The sequence below is a fragment of the Otolemur garnettii genome, unplaced genomic scaffold (assembly GCF_000181295.1).
Source record: "Otolemur garnettii isolate 467f Iridium unplaced genomic scaffold, OtoGar3 scaffold00021, whole genome shotgun sequence".
Taxonomy (NCBI): Eukaryota; Metazoa; Chordata; class Mammalia; order Primates; family Galagidae; genus Otolemur; species Otolemur garnettii.
The window spans coordinates 20,499,811-20,521,697 of NW_003852416.1; the positions used below are offsets into that span (position 1 = coordinate 20,499,811).

The 21,887-nt window shown below is 38.4% G+C and overlaps 1 protein-coding gene across 5 annotated transcripts in view; it reads left to right on the forward strand.

Moving 5' to 3' along the window:
* The window catches only part of ERLIN1 (ER lipid raft associated 1), a 41,148-nt gene that overhangs the window by 4,752 nt on the left and 14,509 nt on the right, over positions 1 to 21,887 (forward strand). For all 5 annotated transcript variants that reach the window (XM_023511621.1, XM_023511622.1, XM_003787267.2 and 2 more), the window contains exons 4-9: positions 2,579 to 2,625; positions 4,630 to 4,691; positions 7,464 to 7,589; positions 9,213 to 9,286; positions 16,880 to 16,938; positions 19,058 to 19,149. In XM_023511621.1, the coding sequence (XP_023367389.1) occupies positions 2,579 to 2,625; positions 4,630 to 4,691; positions 7,464 to 7,589; positions 9,213 to 9,286; positions 16,880 to 16,938; positions 19,058 to 19,149 (460 nt within the window). The remainder of the gene's footprint in view (positions 1 to 2,578; positions 2,626 to 4,629; positions 4,692 to 7,463; positions 7,590 to 9,212; positions 9,287 to 16,879; positions 16,939 to 19,057; positions 19,150 to 21,887) is intronic.

Sequence of the window (21,887 nt, forward strand, 5' to 3'; positions counted from 1 at the left end):
TGGGCATTGTTGTGGTGGGCGCCTGTAGTCCCAGCTACTTGGGAGGCTGAGGCAAGAGAATCACCTAAGCCTAGGAGTTGGAGGTTGCTGTGACCTGTGACGCCACGGCCCTCTATGAGGGCGATAATGTGATACTCTGTCTCTTAAAAAAAAAAAGTGGCAATTAAAAGGAATATATATGAATATGAAATCCCATATATGATGTAAGAAGAAAAAATAATGGCTAGAGAAATTATATGAAAACCTTCAGCCCAAATATATGTAAAGTAATAATAGACTCACTTTTATTTTAATTGTATTGTTTTGGAGACAGAGTCTCATTTTGTTGCCCTTGGTAGAGTGTCGTGGTGCCATAGCTCACAGTAACTTCAAACTCTTGGGCTTAAGTGATACTCCTGCCTCAGCCTCCCAAGTAGCTGGGAGTACAGGAGCCTGCCACAATGCCTGGCTATTTTTAGAGATAGGGTCTCTGCTCCTGCTCAGGCTGGTCTCGAACTCCTGATCTCAAGCAGTCCATCTACCTCGGCCTCCCAGAATGCTAGGATTACAGGTGTACCCTGTCTTACAGACTCTTTTTAAATTAATATTCTGTCATACTGGAAAAATAATGTTTAAGAGAATATAAAAGAAGTATAAAAGTACATAAAGATAGGATGTTAAATTGAAGGTTTAACATTTGAACTCTTTCCTAGTTCTTCTTGGTTTAAAAATTTGACTAGAGAATATCCTTTAGGTTTAAATAGGAATGTGTATTTAAAGTTAGTATGGATTATGGAAATTTAATTAATTTTATGTTTTGAGGGAATTAAAATAAATTGAATTAATCTCTTCATCAGTCTCCCTCACTTCATGATCACTAATGTTTACCATCATCTTGACCTTTTAATTCATGAGGTTTTTTTTTTCCTTTCTTCTGAGACAGAGTCTTATTCAAATGTCACCCTGGGTAGAGTACTGTGGCATCATAGCTCTCCCTTACACCAACCTCAAACTCTGGGGTTCAAGCAGTCCTTTTGCTTCATCCTCTTGAATAGCTGGGACTACAGGTGCCCACCCACCATGCCGCCTGGATAGTTTCTATATTTTTTAGTAAAGACAGGGTCTTGTTCTTGCTCAGGCTGGTCTTAAGCAATCCACCTGCCTTGGCCTAACACATTGCCAGGATTACGGGGTAAGCTACCACATCTGACACTCCTGGAACTTTATATTCAACAAAGTATCATATCCTTCCCCTATTATGGGAAGAATTAAAACCTGGATTGGCAGCTTTTAATTTTGTGGCCTTTACTGAATTAACCTAATTAAATTTAATTTTTTAACCTCCCAGCTGGTTTTCTTGCCTCCAGATAAGATGGATAATGAGAACCACATCACATATAGGCAAAGGAATTAAGTAAAAGACATTTTTGAAAGGTTAATTTTGTGACTGTGTGTAAGGTAGACGAGAGCCTGAACTCCCCAGCCAACTAGGGCCTCTACCTAGTATCACCATGTTCTCTTACCAGAATTTCAACTTCCATCTAAATTGCCCTCTCTGCTCCAAATATGCCAATCTACTTCTTGTCACCTATACACTATTTACCTTCAACTTCATATATTTGAATAGGATCTTTATTGAACTTTAGATGTTCCTCTGTCTTCATCTGTTCTTATTTCTACCCTTGTAGACCTGTCTTACAAACACTTCACCTCAGAGATCTTTTCCAACTATTATTTTTCTCTGTAATTAGCCCCTTACAGTTTATTTTATTCTTTGTTATTTTGTGCGTGTTGGTGGGATGCTTTGTAAGGATTTTGTCTCCTGTGCTGGATTGGGAGTTCTTTGGAAACAGGAACCATGCTACTTTTTTCTTTTTTATTCCATAAAATAGATCCACTGTGTGCTTGATAAGGTACAGAGCCCAAAATGCACTCATTAGGTGCTGATAATAAGCTTTAGAGTGGGATATGAAGACATTCTGCATCCAAACAAAGATGTGACATAGAGCAGTTAAGTACTAGATTGTTGCTTCACTAGGAGGACCCAGTGTGGTGGTGGCCCTTTTGTTAAAAAGGAAACTGAATAGAACATGTGAGAGTTCACTAGATCCTGAAGTGAAATACTGACAGTAGCTTTGGAAAAGAAAGGTTGCTGTTGAGTTCAAGGTCAGCTTTGAGTTGTAGGATACTTGTATGCATAAAATAGTTATCTTTTATCTTCAGTGTAAACAGTAATATTAGTGGTAGAATCAAAGTTCAGAGCTCAAGTCCTAGCTGTAGTATCTGTATGGGGAAGCTGTGTGGTTTGCAATTCTAGGCTAGCTCCAGGGAAATAAAGAGCTCTGGAAGAGTTTTCTACTTATTAGGAGATGGAACGAACATTGAACCTCACTCAGAATATGTTCTGTCTTAAGTCTTGTGTTTCTACTAAGATACAAAAAGAAATAACTATTCTGAGAGCTAATCTGAAGGGGACTGAAATTGCAATGGAGCTCTCCCATACTTAGTTGCAGCAGTTTTCCAGAGGTTTCCTGCAGGGAAACGTAGTTCCTTAATGATATTTGTCATAAGTATTGATGAGATATTTTTCCTTCTCTAGACAACACTACAAACTGATGAAGTTAAAAATGTGCCTTGTGGAACAAGGTAAGCTTTGTCCTTGATTACCAGCCTCCCTTTATTTCATACAAAGTTTCTGCTCCTAAAGCTATGATCACATAGACATTTCTCAAGTAGACAAGATAATACCCAAGGAGATTTCTTATCTGAGTATTATGTAAGCAAAGGCCTGTCTCCAAATACCAGCTTTCCATCTTGGTGTGTTATTGAAAAAAACTTTTGTTTATCAGCACTGCCATATCTGCTTTACTTTTTTTTTTTTTTTTGAGACAGAGTCTCATTTTGTCACCCTCGAGAGAGTGCCATGGTGTCATAGCTTACATCAACCTCAAACTCTTGGGCTCAAATGATCCTCTTGCCTTAGGCTCTTAAGAAGCTGGGACTATAGGCACCTGCCACAATGCTCAGCTATTTTTTTTTAGAGATGGAGTCTCACTGTTGCTCAGGAAATCCACCTGCCTTGACCTCCCAGAGTGCTAGGATTACAGGCATGAGCCACTATGCCCGGCCTGCTTTACTGTTTTTTTAAGATTTTATTTTATTTTATTTTATTTTAGACAGAGCCTCAAGCTGTCCCCCTGGGTAGAATACCGTGGCATCACAGCTCACAGCAACCTCCAACTCCTAGGCTCAAGCGAGTCTCCTGCCTTGGCCTCCCAAGTAGCTGGGACCACAGGCGCTCGCCCCAATGCTTGGTTTTTTTTGGTTGCTAGCCATCATTGTTGTTTGGCAGGCCCAGGCGGGTTTGAAACCGCCACCTTAGGTGTATGTGGCTGGCGCCTTAGCTGCTTGAGCCACAGGCACCGAGCCAATAGATTTTATTTTTTACCACAGTTTTAGGTTCATAGGAAAACTATGAAAATACAGAAAGTTCCCACATATCTCTTGCCCCCACACATTACTTAATTGGATTTTCTAAGCTTACTAACCCCATTTGTAAAAAATCAAGAGTTTTACCTTACAAAGTTTTAAGGATTAGAATTAGTGTTTATGAAGCACATAACCAACCACTTAGACCAGAGTTGGTGCTCAGTGAAACATAGTTTAAAATTAAATCATTCCACCTTTTTCTCATCTTTAGTATTAAATGCCATCTGATTTAGAGATCTGATTCAGTAGGTCTGGAATGAGAATTTGCATTTCTTTCTTTCTTTCTTTCTTTTTTTTTTTTTTTTTGAGACAGAGTCTCACTTTGTTGCCCTTGGTGGAGTGCTATGGTGTCATAGCTCACAGCAACCTCAAACTCTGGGGCTCAAGCAATTCTCTTGCTTCAGTCTCCCAAGTAGCTGGGACAATAGGCACCTGCCACAACACCCAGCTATTTTTAGAGATGAGGTCTCACACTGTCTCAGGCTTGTCTTGAATCTGTGAGTCCAGGCTATCCACCTGCCTTGGCCTCCCAGAGTGCTATAATTACAGGCATGAGCCATTACACCCCAGCCAAGAATTTGCATTTCTAACAAGTTCCTGGGTGATGCTGATGGTGCTAGTCTAAAGACCTTACTTTGAGAATTGTTGCCCTGCAGAGGTTTAGAGCAGGGGTCCTCAAACGTTTTAAACAGGGAGCCAGTTCATTGTCCCTCAGACTGTTGGAGGGCCGGACTGCAGGCCTGGGATGAGTCAGCTGCTAAACAGGACAGCCAGCAGTGGCAAAAACACCCGGCAGGCCAGATAAATGTCCTCGGTGGGCCGTAGTTTGAGGACCCCTGGTTTAGAGAAAGAAAGGCAGGCAAGGCCCAAATTAGAGTATAATCACTACATTGAATTGTTTTAAAAGAAGAATGTGAAAATTCAAAGTATTTTTTTAGTTACCTATTTTAAGTAACCCAAAATATTACTATTATATTAAACAAAAAGTATACAAAAGAGACTTTGACATCTATAGAGAGACAGAAGGACTTTTTAAAAGGGAGCAAATTCTCTCTGTGTTAGAAGTTAATATATTTGATTATCAGGTTTTCCCTAGGTCTGTAACTCTTTTATGGATTCCCTTTAGTAGTTTACACTTTTTTTCATTTCTTTTTTTTTTAGCGGTGGAGTCATGATCTATATTGACCGAATAGAAGTAGTTAATATGTTGGCACCTTATGCAGGTATGTTATCCATCTGTTCTTTTGTTTTTATAGTTATATCCAGAGTATTTAAAACTGACAGATTCTCTGAGGAATAGAAAGATGCTTTTTGTTTTATGGCCTCATTGGTTACTGCTAAAGGAATAATCACTGGAATATTTTCCATTTCTAGGGAACAGAGGCAGAAATAAGTCAGAAGTCTGGACAGGGTTGATTTTCTGCAACTCTATGAGTTACTCTTTTTTTGCTGAGACAGAGTCTCATTCTGTCACCCTTGGTAGTGTGCTGTGGCATCATAGCTCACAGCAGCCTCAAACTCTGGCTCAAACGATTCTCTTCCTCGGCCTCCCAAGTAGCTGGGACTACAGGTGTGCTCCCCCGCCCCATAATGCTGGCTATGGCTATTTTTAGAGATAGTGTCTCTAACCGGTGAGCTCAGGCAATCCACCCACCTCAGCCTTCCAGAATGCTAGTATTACAGGTATGAGCCACCGAGCCCAGCCTCTGAATTACTCTTTGAGCTTAGTGTTTCTAAGGGCAAGATGCCATTGATTATTTATAGAACAGGAAAACATTTTATCTAGTCAAGGTGAGAGATAATTACCTTGTGTGCTAAAAAATTTGTAACTGATCAATTCCTTGGGCCACATTGGTTTGCCATCATAGAGAAATCTTTTCTAGTTAGGATTTGCTATAACCACAAAGCAATGTAAAAGTCTTCAGTGTGGGGAAAGCATGAAAATCCACATTGATGGGTTTTCAAATCAAAAACTTAATTAGAAGCTCTGAAGAAAGATACGCAGTTTTATCTTTATCCTTGTTAATAAAATTGGCATGTCTAATATATAAAGATACTATGTTGCGCTGGGTGTGGTGGTTCATGCCTGTAATCCTAGTACTCTGGGAGACCGAGGCAGGTGGATTGCTTGAGCTCACGAGTTCAAGACCAGCCTGAGCAAAAGCGAGATCCGTCTCTACTAAAAATAGAAAAAAGGAGGCAAGAGTATTGCTTGAGCCCAAGAGTTGGAGGTTTCTGTGAGCTATGATGCTACGGCACTCTACCCAGAGTGACAGCTGGAGACTCTTATCTCAAAAGAAAAAAAATATACTATGTTGGATGAGAACAATTTAAAAAGATGAAGTTGTAGCCTTTGCCCTCAGGGGGTTTTGTTGTATTGAGAAGATAAAAATGATATCTAAAAAAGGTAGATTGAAATACAAGATCATGCTAAAATTTCTCATCACTGGTACAGCCACAAATAGTGAAAAGATTTCAGAGCAGAGAGCAGGTATACTACTGGCATATGGATTTGGATCATATTTTTCAAAGATTAACTATTTTCCTTATCCTTTTTTTCTATCTCCTTTCCTTGGTCGTAAATCATTGGAAGAATTGTGACTGAAAGCAGAAGAAGGGAAAAGTTTGATTCTGTAGCCCGAGATAAATAAGAAACTATTAGATCACCAGCTCATTTGGGAAGTGATCAAGTAAATGAGTTAGTCTGCAGATTTTTTGTTTGTTTTTGAGACAGAGTCTCATTCTGTTGTCCTAGGTAGAGTACAGTGACATCATAGCTCATAGCAAACTCCTAGGCTCAAGAGATTTCTTACTTCAGCTTCCTAAGTACCTAGGACTATAGGTACCCACCACAATGGTTGGCTTAATTTTTTTGTATTTTTAGTAGAGATAGGGTCTTGCTCTTGCTCAGGCTGGTCTGGAACTCCTGAGCTAAAGTAATCATTGAGCAAGAATTTACTGATGGCCTGTCCATTGCTTGTGATCTGGAATACAGTTGCATCTAACATTTCATTATGGGAAGGCCAAGGAACAAGTCCTTGGATCTGAAGACAGAAATAGGAATAGAATAGAACACAGGTTTTTGACCTGGTCTAGTATATATATCTTTGGGGACATTTATAAAATTCTCTGGTTGTTAGTTTTTAGTTTCTTACTATGCTTAATCAGGAGGATTCAGTGCTAATCTCTGCAAATTGCCTGATACAAAGTCTAGCCCAGTAAACGTTAGCCTGGTGACTTTTTTATAGCCTTTAAAAATTGCCTTTTTAACTCAGTAACTCACTTCTGGGGCAAGCACTCTGGGAGGCTGAGACACGTGGAACCCTTCAGCTCAGGAGTTAATTCGAGAGCAACATGAGCAAGAAGGAGAGACCCTGTTTCTACTAAAAATAGAAAAACTAGTCTGATGTAATGGAGGACACTTACAGGCTCAGCTACAGGGGAGGATGAGACAAGGGGATCACCTGAGCCCAAGAATTTAAGGTCTCTGTGAGCTATGACTCTTTGACACTCTGAGGGTGATGAAATAAGACTCTGTCTCAAAAAAAAAAAAAAAAGTCTTTTGCAGTTGCTTCTTTTATTCCCACTGTTTCTTAATTAGTTTAATCCCACTATTAATCTTTTTGCTCAGTTTTTGCTTTTCCTTTCCCTGCCTTTGATCTCTGTGCCTCTCAATTCACCTTTACATTGTTGCCAAAGTACAAATCTGACTGCCTTGCTGTTGCTTGAAAACTTTGCCAGTTCCTTATTACTTCAAAAAAATGTATACTCTCCTTAGTATGGATTTCAGAGTTTGCTTGTTGATATTGCAGATGCAAGGATATCTGGAATATTGAGCACAAGGAGGGCATCAATATTTGTGTCTGTGTGTTATGTTTTTGTTATTTTGTTGACATTTTTCCTCATGTGTAAGATACACTCTTTTGCCCTGGCTGAATTTGAAGATGCCTGAGTCATTGCTGGTTAAAACAAACATGGGTTGGTCTCTCCTTCAGTGTTTGATATCGTGAGGAACTACACTGCAGATTATGACAAGACCTTAATCTTCAATAAAATCCACCATGAGCTGAACCAGTTTTGTAGTGCCCATACACTTCAAGAAGTTTACATAGAATTGTTTGGTAAGTGTCTTTCTCGTTTTAAATATGTAAGTAGCCCACTGAAAATCTCATTTGGCTCATTTATTGATGCTTAATAAATCTTAAACTATTGGAGCATTTCTTTTGAATTTGTAATAGGACAGTCTTTAAAATATATTTTTTTTTTATCTTATGTTGAAAAAATTTTACGTAACTTGGTAGAGATTGGAAAAACTATTACTGTATTTTGTTTTTACTGTGGTAATTTAACTGAAAATTAGCTTTGTTGCTATTTTAACATATAACTTCAGGAAATTTTTTTAAAAGTCTATGTCTTGAGGCTCCCTGAGACTTACCTTCATGCTTAATGATTTGGTAGGAGAGCTAATAGGATTCAGTATATAGTTGTATTCACAGCTAAGATTTATTACAATCAAAGAATTCAGAGTAAAATCAGCAAAAGGAAAAGGCACGTTGGCAAAGTCCAGCAGAAATGAGTCACGGGCTCCCAAAAGTCTAAGAGTTCTTCTCACAGAATCACACAAAATGTACTTAATTCCCCCAGTGACAAGTTGTGACAATACATGTGAAATGTTGTCTACCAGGGAGGCTCATTTGAGACTTAGTGCCCAGGGTTGTTATTGAGGGCTGTCATGTAAGCACCCTCTGCCTACCATGTACCAAAATTACCAACTCCAGAAGGAAAGTAGGTGTTCAGCATAAACCATATTATTTGTATAAACAGTTCAGGCATAGTAAGCCAATTCTATCAGTTCTGTAGATGACAGAAACTCTGCAAATACAAATTCTCAGGTGCCAGGCAAGGGCCAGTTTGCAACCAAGCCTTTCTAAGGATCGTGGTCTCAAGCCTGCTATGTTAACTCCCTTCTGCCCAAGTTACTTTTCATTTGTGATAGTGAAAGTTCTGACCAGGGAATGTGTTGTTGCTTTTGGTTGGTTGCTTCTTCCTAAAAATTTTTGGTGAATTTCTTATATGGCAGCACAGGAATGGTTAATCCCTTTAAAATCTGCCAGTGGATTCCTGTTTGACAGTTGACAATCACTGCAGTGGCATATGAGGAAACCAGTTGGTCCTGCTTTGTCACATTACCAGTCATTTTAATAACGGTGAAAGTACCCTTACTCTTCTGTGAGCCTTGTGGGTAGAAAATTCACATTTTATAAAGCAAGTGAGGAGACAACATCTTTACTATCCATTCTGGTGTGCTTCAAAGACTTTTAGATGAACTTTTTCTCTTTTTTATTGTTCTTTTTCTCTTTTTAAATCCAAAATAATATGCTGAGGGCCACATAAATCAAGTTTAGTTATTGGAGAATTTGTATAAAGATTGAATAAAATAGGAATTTACCTCTTTATGAGAATCAAGATATATTAAGTATATTCAATAAATAAGTTTATCCAAAGTTAAATAATAAGTTTAAAACTTGTTTTATTGAATAAACTTTGGCTGCCTATCATCTTCCTTCCTTAATTTATTAGATAATTCTTTACAAAGACCCATATAAAAGGTGGGGGGAACAGTTTATACTCTGTAAAAGAATAGTAATATAGAAACTTTAATAATGATTAATTTGTTTCAATATTAAAACAATGTAAAAAAAATTGAGAATCATGACAGGTGTTGTTCTTGGCTTAAAAAACAGATCAAATAGATGAAAACTTGAAACAGGCTCTGCAGAAAGACCTAAACATCATGGCTCCAGGTCTCACTATACAGGTAAGTCTATTTTCTGGGGAGGTTCTCTAGGAATTTTTTGAGCTTTGAGTTTAATCCTTTCATCAGGTTGTTTATGCAGCAATTATTAATAAAAGTGCTATGGTGATTTCTAGAATACTTTTCTCAACTCGACTTTAGGTCTCAGCCGAAATAAAGTATTCATATAGTCCACCATGGGTGGCATTGGGAACTCTTTTTTTTTTTTTTTTTTGAGACAGAGCCTCAAGCTGTCCCCCTGGGTAGAGTGCCGTGGCATTACAGCTCACAGCAACCTCTAACTCCTGGGCTTAAGCGAGTCTCCTGCCTCCGCCTCCCAAGTAGCTGGGACTACAGGCACCCGCCACAACGCCTGGCTATTTTTTGGTTGCAGCCGTGGTTGTTTGGCGGGTCCTGGCTGGGGATTCAAACCCGCCACCTTAGGTGTATGTGGCTGGAGGGCATTGGGAACTCTTCAAGGGAAAGATAAGCTAAGTCTCTTAGAAGTAAATAAAATTCTTATGTTTCCCATTTATGAGGCATTATTAAGATACAGTAATGGTTACAAATCAGTATAAGAATAATTCTTGCCCTCAGTAAAATTACAAAAAAAGGAGTTTAAGATTTGAATAATAATTCTACACAAAATAGATGTTATAAAATACTAATTTGGATGATTATTACTGTAAGAGTAAGAACTTTTGAAGAGAAGATGCCTGTGTGCCTAGTGAAGGACTTTGAGTTGAGATTTTAGGTAGGTTTGGAAAATTAATTGGATTTATATGGGTGAGAGGAATGAGAAAGGTATTTCAAGTGCATGGGATGGCCTGAATAAAAGCAAAGTAGCAGATGAATTTAATGGTGGTAGCAGCATTGGTAGATAGAATGGCAAGAGGTTGGTTATACCCCTGCTTTTCTGGTCACTGTGTTTTCAGATCATGTGTTATAAAATCAGTTTTAGTGAGTCTTCACCAACTTTTTTTTTTTTTTTTTTTTTTTTAGAGACAGAGTCTCACTCTGACGCCCTCGGTACCATGGTGTCACAGCTCACAGCAACCTCCAGCTCCTGGACTCAGGCGATTCTCTTGCCTCAGTCTCCCGAGTAGCTGGGACTACAGGCACCTAACACAACGCCCAGCTACTTTTTGTTGCAGTTTGGCCAGGGCCCTGTTCGAACCTGCCACCCTCGTTATATGGGCCAGTGCCCTACTCACTGAGCCACAAGCGCAGCCTTGACCAACATTTTAATCAAATTGGAAAAGTATAGGAAAAGAGATGGCATAGGCTGGGTGCAATGGCTCACACCTGTAATCCTAGCACTCTGGGAAGCTGAGGCAGGTGGATTGCCTGAGCTTATGAGTTTGAGACCAATCCAAGCAAGAGTGAGACCCTGGCTCTAAAAAAAAAAACCTACTCATTGTGGCAGATGCCTGTAGTCCCAGCTACTCAGGAGGCTGAGGCAAGAAGTTTGAGGTTGCTGGGTACTATGATGCCATGTCACTCCACTGAGGGTGACAACAAAGTAAGACTCTGTCTCAAAGAAAAAAGAAATAGCACATAGTAGGTTTAAGTATTCAGTGAAACTTGTGTTTGTTTTACCTGAATATGTATGTGGCATTGGTGTTTATATTGGGTGTCAATGCAAAATGTATTTCTTAACTCTGTTTGTGGTCAAGAACACTTAAAAACCTCGATTCTGGATCTGGTAAGAATTGGTAATGTGGCCTCACTAGTGTCCTTTCTTAGTGGCTCTAAGACAGTGGTTCTCAACCTGTGGGTCACAATCCACAGGAACTATATTAAAGGGTCATGGCATTAGGAAGGTTGAGAACCACTGCTCTAAGAGATCATTTGGTTGTTGGGATAAATGTTACTGCAACTAAAAATAAAGCTTTCTTAGAGGTCGCCTGTGTCTCAATTCTTTTTGCTCAAGGGCACTGCCAGTGAGAGTGTGCATTTATTGTAAGTGATCATTTGTGTGTGTGTGTATAAGAGACTGGAAAGATGGATGCGGTTTTTCCTATGGCCTCATTCATACTCTGCCATTATCTCAGAGAGATGCCTGAGGGTGAACCATGAGAGTTAAGGGATTGTTTGAAATGACCAAAGGTAACTTTGTAAAATCTTATCGGTTGTCCAGTCATTTGTAGCTGGAGTAGCTTTTTAATTTTAAAGATATTGAATACGAAGGTCAGATATTCTTGGATTCTGCACAGGTTGTTCCTCAGAGATCTAGCTCATTCCTTCTAACAGTTGCCTACATTTCTTATATCATTAGCCATTTCATTGTTCCCAGTTTTAGCTATTAAATAATAGTGTAATGAACATTAATGACAAATTGTCCTACAAACTGGTTGTACAAATCTATATTCTTTTTTTTTTATTAAATCATAAACACATTAATGCATTTATGGGGTACAATGTTCTGATTTCATATAGATTTAGGAATGCTTACTTCCCACTGGTTAACATATAGCTCATCTCATTTACTTATTTATTGTGTTAAGACATTTATACTTTATACTAATAGATCCAACATGTACGGTTGCATAATGCACCATTGGTGTGGTCCCACCATTTACCCTCCCTCATTCTGACCTCCCCCCTTCCCTTCCATCTCCTCTTCTCCCTCCTTCATCTTGGGCCATAGTTGTGATCTATTCTTCATATGAAAGTGTGAGTGATTATAAATTGGTTTCATAATAGTACTGAGTACACGAGATATTTTTTCTTCCATTCTTGAGATACTTTACTAAGAAGGATACGTTCCAGCTCCAAATGTAAAAGAGGTGAAGTCTCCGTCTTTTTTAAGGCTGCATAATATTCCATGGTATACATATACCACAATTTATTAATCCATTCATGAGTCAGTGGGCACTTGGGCTTCTTCCATGACTTGGCTATTATGAATTGAGCTGCAATGAACAGTCTGGTGCAAATATCTTTGTTATAAAGTGATTTTTGGTCTTTTGGATATATACCTAATAGAGGAATTGCAGGTCAAATGGCAGGTCTACTTTTAGATCCCTGAGTAGTCTCCATATTTCTTTCCAAAAGGGATATATTAGCTTGCACTCCCACCAGCAGTGCAGAAGTGTTTGTTCCTTTTTCTCCACATCCATGCCAACATCTGTAGTTGTGGGATTTTGTTATGTGAGCCAGTCTTATGGGAGTTAGATGATATCTCAAAGTTGTTTTGATTTGCATTTCTCTGTTGATTAAAGATGATGAGCATTTTTTTCATGTATCTGTAGGCCACACGCCTATCTTCTTCAGAGAAGCTTCTGTTAAGGCCCTTCCCACAAAGAAATGGGATTACTTATTCTTTTCTTAATTATGTTCTTACCAGCAGTATATGCAGGTACTTGTGTCCCCATAAACTCACCAGGGTTGGAAGCAGACATGCTAATTTTTGCCATATTGGTAGGTGTGAAGTTATATCTCTCTTTGGTTTGCATTTCCTGGTTATTAATGAGGTTGGGCATTTTTTTTTTTTTTTTTTGGAGACAGTCTCACTCTGTTGCCCTGCGTAGAATGCCTTGGCATCATAGCTCACGGAAACCTCAAACTGATGGGCTAAAGTGATCCTCTTGCCTCAGCTTCCCTAGTAGCTGGGACTACAGGCACCTGCCATGACACCCAGCTATTTTTTCTGTTTTTAGTAGAGATGGAATCTCACTCTTGGTCAGGTTGGTCTTGAACTCTGGAGCTCAGGCAATCTACCTGCCTCAGCCTCCCAGAGTGGTAGGGTTACAGGCTTGAGCTACCACACCCTACCCAATTGAGCATCTTTTGACATTTTTATTGGTCATTTAGACTTTCTTCTGTCAATTGTCTATTCATATCCTTTGCCCATTTTTCTGCTGGATTGTTTTATTCTTCTTACTGATTTGTAGTAGTTCTGGATATATTTTTCTATCATTTCAAATTTTTTACTGTTATACGAAGTATGCATGTTACAATGACCACTTTTATACATATGTACTATGCATCTTTTAAAATCCTTGCCTTAGGATAAATTTTTTAAAGTAGAATTGATGGATCAATGTATATACTCTGGGGATTTTTTAGTATATACTACTAAATTGCCTTTCAGAAAAATTTTAGTAGCCTCCCACCATCTCATAAGCGATATTGGTGAGCTATAGTTCCTGCACATTTGACTATATAATTGTACCCAAATGATTAGCACATGCAAGCAAGGTCTCTCTTCCTGTCTTATCCTTTTAGAGAAAATTTATGTGGTATTTTATATTAATTATTAAGGTCAAGTGCCCTCGGCTCGGTGCCTGTAGCTCAAGTGGCTAAGGTGCCAACCACATACACCAGAGCTGGTGGGGTTTAAATCCAGCCCGGGCCTGCCAAACAACTATAACCAAAAAAAAAAAAAAAAAAAGCTGAGTGTTGTGGTAGGCACCTGTAGTCCCAGCTACTTAGGAGACTGAGGCAACAGAATCGCTTAAACCTAGGAGTTGGAGGTTTCTGTGAGCTATGATGCTATAGAACTCTATACAGGATGACAGCTTGAGGCTCTGTCTCAAAAAAAGAAAAAAAAGGTCAAGGGTCCTAGGATATTTAATTGGCAATTTCATTTTTGACTTGTTTGTTGGTTTTGCTCACTTTTTTAGTTGTTTATGGCTTTTCTAACCTATTTAAATAAACTTTTTTATATGTCATTACATCTCTTTCTAAAATGCATAGGAAACATTTTCTTTCAATTTTTTCTTTTTTTTTTTTTTTTTGAGACAGAGCCTCAAGCTGTTGCCCTGGGTAGAGTGCCGTAGCATCACAGCAACCTCCAACTCGTGGGCTCAAGCGAGTCTCCTGCCTCAGCATCCCAAGTAGCTGGGACCATAGGCGCCCGCCACAACGCGTGGCTATTTTTTGGTTGCAGCCATCGTTGTTTGGCGGGCCTGGGCTGGATTTGTACCCGCCACCTTAGGTGTATGTGGCTGGTGCCTTAGTCAATTTTTTTCTTTGCCATTTAACTTTGTCTTTTCCTCCTGTCAATTTTGAAGTTTTATACTTTCACATAGTAATTTAAGTGGTATTTTCTTTATGGTATGTTGCTGAGCTATATGTTTCAAGATCCTTTTACTACTTTAGGAGTATAGAAATATAATCAGAAATTAATTTTTCTCTGCTTTTACAATTGTTGTCTTAGATTTAAATTACTATTTTTATCTGAAACAATTTTGTTGTCAGTTGAGAGGTCGGACTTTAACTCCTTCTCCCCTGTCCCAAATTGGTTAGCAATGGTAATTACTGAATAATTTCTCCCTCCATCTTCCTCCTCCTTTGAAATGGTATTTGTATTGTATATTCAGTTATATTATTATTGTTGTGAATTTTGTCTATTCCATTGATATTTCTACTCTTTCATGATTTGTTGAGCCCTTGAGCTTCTCTCATCAAATCTATTTCTCTCCTGTTTTTTCCTTTATGTCAGAAAACAGCAGCACTTTCCCTCCCAGACCAATCTAGAATGGGGGGGAGGGGACATCTTTGACAATTCCTTCGCCCTCAACATCTAATCAGTCCACTGTCCTGCTAATTCCATCACCAAAATCCATGTAAAACCATCTATGCCTCCATATTCACTGCGTCAAGACAAGGACATCTCCTGTCTACCCTCTGTCTTCTTTCCTACTTTCACTTTTACCCTGTCTCCTTCATTTCTGCATAGCAGCAAGAAGGATCATTTGAATTTATTTTTTGTGTGTTTTTATTAGAAGTTACCAAATGAAAAAATGGAGTGTTGTAAATATAGAGTTCTTAAAGTGGCAGACAAGATCTCCATTGTTTTAGTTGTTTTGTCTTATTTTATAAAATAAAATAATCTGTTTTTCAGTCTAATTTTTTTTTGAAACAGTCTAACTTTGTCGCCCTTTTCAGAGTGCTGTGGTGTCATAGCTCACAGCAACCTCAAACTCTTGGGCTCAAGCAGTCCTCCTGCCTCAGCCTACTGAGTAACTGGGACTACTTGGCTAAATTTTTTTTTTTTTTTTTTTTAGAAGCAGTGTCACTTTGTCCCCTTGGTAGAGTGCCGTGGTGTCCCAGCTCATAGCAACCTCTAGCTCCTGGGCTTAGGCGATTCTCTTGCCTCAGCCTCCCACAACACCTGGATATTTTTTGTTGTCATTGCAGTTTGGCCGGCGCTGGGTTTGAACCCGCCACCCTTGGTACTCACTGAGTCACAGGCACTGCCTGAGCCCAACTATTTTTTAGAGATGGAGTCTCACTCTTGCTCAGGCTGGTCCCAAACTCCTGAGCTCAGTTAATCCACCCACCTTGGCCTCCCAGAGTACTAGGATTACAGGTGTGAGCCACCACACCCAGCCCATACTTGGCTAATTTTTAAATTTTTTGTAGAGACATGGGCTTGCTGTTGCTCAGGCTGGTCTCAAACTTCTGGCCTCAAACAATCCTCCCACCTCATCTTCCCAAAGTGCTAGTATTACAGATAGGAGCCACTATGCTCTACCAACCTTTTTTTTAAAACCTTAAACTAAAACTTTAAAGACCTTACTACTTAAAAGTTTAGCCAGTTTTCAGAGGGAATTAAATTTTTTTTCAGATTAGCATATTATTTTGTGTGTGTTTGTGATGTGGGGGGGTGGGGGTTATAGGATGTTTAATAAAACAAAAGTTTTGAGAGAGATCATGTCCTTGATGTAGAAAAGTCCACCTTCAAAAAGCAGCACTTTCTAAGTAGATAATTATTTCAAAATACAGTATGATTAGAGAAACAAAGTATCTAGTTATTAAACAATATCTACAAAGATAGGTAGACAATTCGAAGATTCCAGGAAGAAACAACATAAGCCAGTGATTGGTATTTTTTTTCCTTCAGCCACTGGGCTATTTATTTATAGTAAGTAGTAAATGATTTTAGATTTAGGAAGGGCTAATTAACTTACTGTACACTGTGCATTGTATCAAATGGTATATATTGACCTGGGTTTTTGCTTTTGACTAATTGTTTCTGAATTTACAATTTCAATCTTGGAACTTTGCCTGCCTTCTGTATTTTTGTTTGTTTGTTGGAAGAGCTTTGTAAAACATCTTTTAAGAGAGAACCTTGGCTCGGCGCCTATAGCTCAACCGGCTAAGGCGCCAGCCACGTACACCTAAGGTGGCAGGTTCGAATCCCCAGCCCGGACCTGCCAAACAACAATGACGGCTGCAACCAAAAAATAGGCGTTGTGGCGGGCGCCTGTGGTCCCAGCTACTTGGGAGGCAGAGGCAGGAGACTCGCTTGAGCCCAGGAGTTGGAGGTTGCTGTGAGCTGTAATGCCATAGCACTCTACCCAGGGGGACAGCTTGAGGCTCTGTCTCAAAAAAAAAAAAAGAGAGAACCTTTTCCTTAAGAAAATTGTTTTCTCAATGGATAGAGTGGCTTTCCCTGTAGTCTGGCATTTTAAGGAAGTATGAAGAAACTTATTTTGATGCTTGATGCAATAGCATGAAAAGTACATTTTCTGGTGGGATCCCCACATGCATTAGTAGGGAGCTATATTGTTTTATTCATATCATTTGAGACACTCTTCTGTAGAAGCTTTAGTTTGAAGATTGGTTTTTCAAATATACTTTAGCTTTTTTATTTTTATTTTTTAGGCTGTGCGTGTCACAAAACCCAAAATCCCAGAAGCCATAAGAAGAAATTTTGAGTTGATGTGAGTAATATGCATGGGATCCCAATATTTCTATAATATTTAGGACTATCTGTATATTAATACACTAGTTTAGAAGAAGCGTGATGGATAATACACTCTGGGGTGGAGTATATGTGTATCTTCTATATTCTTATTCTAGCAATAGTACCTATTTTCATGTCTTAATTTTCACTAGACTCTTTATTAGTTTTCTCTTTATATATGGACTTTTGGGGAGCAATTTCAGTGGCTAAAGTTGCAGTTGCTATAAAGCAATTGCTGGAAGCCTAAGGAACTATAGTTTACATTATATGTATAGTACTTTGAATTAAATATTAGTAAAGAGTCCTAGCTGTGAAGGTTGGAGTGCCCATATTTTGTCACTATGTAATAATGGTAAGAATAGACACCTTGTTGATGTAAAGATTGACTTTCCATGGTATGTGATTATGTCTCCATATTTAGAGTTGGCTCTTTATAGTTTGTCTCTGGGAACGCCTTGCTTGAATTGACTGCTGCAGTCTTCTCTTTTATGTGTCCAGGACTGGCTGTGAATGAGAAGTTACTTGTTTAATGTGACTTTAGTTTCTAAGTGTTTTAAAAGGTACCTTATAGGGAAACACTGCGAACTGTGGTATTCACATGACAGGTACTAAAAAAAATGAAACAAGTCTTTAGGAAATTTGGCTGGTATATTAAGTGGGGAAAATATGAGATGCCAGAAAAATTAATTTGCAAAAGTTAAGAATACAGTAGATATGTAAATACACGTGGCCTGAGGAGTAGCAATATTGCTTTATGGGGTGATATGTTTCTGAGTCCTTTTTGTTCTTAAGTCTGTATCTTCTATCATTTAGTGTTTTATTTTTTTCTTTTTTGTTGTAGACTAGGAACTCTTTTAAAACTGTAAAGCCAGGGTAGATCTTTGGTGTGATCCACTTAAGTTTATTAATGGCTCAGAGTGCCTTAGGCTTTAAATATAATTGCTTTTGATGATGGAAAGATGAGTACTTGCCCTCAAATAACTCACAGTCTTCAGTCATTTAATGTCTTTATCAGTGCTGGCAGAAGGGGGACTTTGGGAAGAAACATTTTGGGGATACTGTTGGCATTATTTTTCAGATAATTATAGATCTTTCTTAATTTTATAGACTATTGGAATTTCAGAATTAAGGGCCACCTTGGGATTATCAATTCTAACCTCTCACCTAATAGTAATCTTTTTAAACACCATTTTTGCCATATGATAATCCAGTAGTCAGCATTTATATTACAATTTGAATCCTTGGGACCAAAAGAGTTTTGGATTTTAGAATATTTACGTATCTATATATAAATAGATATCATGAGGATGGGACCCAAGTCTAAACACATGATTCATTTATATTCTATATACACTGTATAGCCTGAAGGTAATTTTATCAACATTTTAAATAATTTTGTGCATGAAACAAAGTTTGTGTTAAGTATTTATATATGGAATTTCCCACTTGTAGCATGTTAGTGCTCAAAAAATTTCAGATTTTTGAGCATTTCAGATTCTGAATCTTCAGATTATGGCCGTCCAACCTATGTTACAAGTTCACATTCTTAGAAAATTCTCCTTATATTAAGCCCCAGTTCACTACCTGATAACTGCTACCTAGTTATATCTTCTGTACAAAATTTAGGGCCACTGCACTTGAGTGTCCACCTGAAGAGGAGGGGGGCTGAAATGTAGCTCCATTCTGCTTGCCAGACTATGCCCCTGAGGGACTGCATCTACCCAGAGGCCAGTGTGTTTTTCTCGTCGGCACACTGGTGCTGTGTGGGCTAATAGGAGGCCTAACAGCAAAGGAAGTATTTATATATTCCCTTCCATATCACAGGCCTCTATGTAATTAATTAGAATGAAAAAATGAGACTAAAATTCAAATGTATTTCATTTTTTCCCGTCTCTGGGTGACTTTGGGAAAATTATTTAATCTTTCAACCTCAGATCCATTATAAACAAAATAAGATAGCAACTCTGCTACCTACCTTAATGGTTCAAAACATTCTTGTTGAAAAACAATTCTCTGACATACTACAGGGTCAGAATTACTGACTTGACTTCACATAAGAAAATCACTTTTAATTTTTGTAATGTTTTACTTCACAGGGAGGCTGAGAAGACAAAACTTCTTATAGCTGCACAGAAACAAAAGGTTGTGGAGAAAGAAGCTGAGACGGAGAGGAAAAAAGCTGTTATAGGTACTTGGATTTCTTTCTGAAATGAATGTCTCTAAGGACATTTGTTCATGAGTTGGTCCTTTCTTTGTCAGTCTCATCTTAGGTATTGATGGGTTTTAAGTAAGATTGCAACACATGTAGTGGAGAATTCTGATAACTCATTCAGATATCCTAAAGCCTTTAAAAGTAGGCGTGAGACCAGTACTTAATGAAGTGCTTTGGCTCTCCATCATCTTGTCAGCTGCCATTATTGTCTTTTTCCAGACAAAGAGAATGGATAGAGGAGGCTTTAGTCTCTGTGGAGTAGGGATTTCATTCATACAGATTAAGAACAGGGAAGCTAGGGCATGGTGGCTCACACCTATCATCCCTGCACTCTGGGAGGCCAAGGCGAGTGGATTGCTTGAGGTCAGGAGTTTGAGAACAGCCTGAGCAAAAGCGAGACCCCTTCTCTAAAAATAGCTGGGCGTTGTGGCAGGACACCTATAGTCCCAGCTACTCGGGAGGCTGAGGCAAGAGGATTGCTTGAGCCCAAGAGTTTGAGGTTGCTATGAGCTATGACACACCCTACACTCCAGGGTACTATATATTAGACTGCCATCTTAGGCCTTCAATTGATGCTAAAAGTTTAAGACATTTTTATTGAATAACTCAAATATACAGAAATGTATAGAATACAGTATAATGCAGGCTTAAGATTTTGCCATGTTTATTCAGATCGTATTTTCTTTTAAGGAAAAGTTTATCTGTTTGAATCCTCCTTTGTACCCTTCACTGGTCTTATTTCTTGACATTTCTTAGAATATAGTTTCAATTCTAAAGTTGAAGCATATCCTTTTCATCCATATTTTTATGATTTACTGTGAATATGTAACAGTTTATAGGATTCTTCTACCTATTTGAAACTATAAAAATCATATCAAATTCTATGTTCTATTTTAAAACTTGCCCTTTTTACTAACATTGTTTGAGTTTTACTCATATTGACACATGTAGATCTAGTTTGTCTTATGTTGTTTTGTTTTAGGCTATCACTTTTGATAGGCTACCACTCTGTCACCCAGGCTTCTGGGTCCAAGCGCCACAACACCTGGATAATTTTTTAAAATTTTAAAAAATCTACCCGAGGCAGGTAGATTGCCTGAGCTCACAGGTTCAAGACCAGCCTGAGCCAGAATGAGATTCTCATCTCTAAAAAATATCCAGGTGTTGTGGCAGGCACCTGTAGTTCCAGCTAAGGAGGCTAAGGCAAGAGGATTGCTTGACCCCAAGAGTTTGAGGTTGCTGTGAGCTAAGACACCACTGCATTCTACAAAGGACGACCAAGTGAGACACTGTCCAAAAGACTCTCTTTTTTTGTAGAGATGAGGTCTTGCTATATTGCGCAGACTAATCTTGAGCTCCTTGCCTCAAGCAATCCTTTTGCCTTGGCCTCCCAGAGTGCTGGGATTACAGGCATGAACTAACACTCCTGGCCAATCTGGTTTATTTTTACCTACTGTGTATTTTGTTCTATGAGTGGACCTCATTTTATTCTGATTTATAAATGAAGATTTACGTAGTTGCTAGTTTTTCCTTATTACAGACACTGCCACAATAATGTTCTTATCCATGTCTCCTTGTGCCACATTTGTAAGAGTTTTCCTAGAGCAGTGTTGTTCAATGTATGATGTAGGTCAGTACCCTGTTGCCAGCTTTTTGTATCTTTGCCCCAATGAGATGAATACAGAATGAATGTTCTAAGTTCTTTTTTTTCTTTCTTTTTTTTTTTTTTTATTAAATCATAGCTGTGTACATCATGTGCAATCATAGCTGTGCAATCATGGGGTACAATGTGCTGGTTTTATATACAATTTGGAATATTTTCATCAAACTGGTTAACATAGCCTTCACAGCATTTTCTTAGTTAATTGTGTTAAACATTTATATTCAACATTTAGTAAATTTCACATGTACCCTTGTAAGATGCACCATAGGTGTGGTCCCACCTCCCTCCGCCCGTTCTAAGTTCTTACAGCATTTTAACACAGCATTTAACATAGTAATATTTTTATTATTTTATATTTCAATCAAGCATACTGACCATGAAAATACAGTAATATTTTTAAACTTTTTCTAAACTGTAATTCATTTTTATTATATTTTACTATATTGTATCCTAACAGATTGAAATACCAAAAAATAGAAAAAGAAAAAGAAAGAAAGAAAGAAAAGGTGCTTTCCCACAGATAGTTTGAGAAGCACTGCTCTAGTGTACATATCTCAAAGTAGAATTACCGGGTCATAACATATTGCCAGATTGCTCTTTAAAGTGATTCTTCCATTTTACTCTCTTCAACAGTGTTTGAGTTCTAATTTTTTTGTTATTGTTGTTTTGAGACAGTCCCAAGCTATTGCCCTGGGTAGAGTGCTGGGGGCATCATAGCTCACAGCAACCTTCAACTCTTGGGCTCAAGCAATCCTCACCTCTTTCTTTTTTTTTTTTTTTTTAAAGAAAAGACAGGGTCTTGCTTTTGCTCAGGCTGGTTTTGAACTTGTGAGCTCAAGCAGTCTACCCACCTCAGCCTCCCAGAGTGCTAGTATTACATGCATGAGCCACCCCACCTGGCCAGTGTTTGAGTTCTAGTTTCAATGCTGGGCATCCTCCTCAACCCTTGGCATTATCCAGCCTAAAAATGTGTATCAGTTCAGTGGTAGACATGGTATCCCATAATTATAATTTGAATTTCCCTGATTATTAGTAAAATTGAATATTGTGT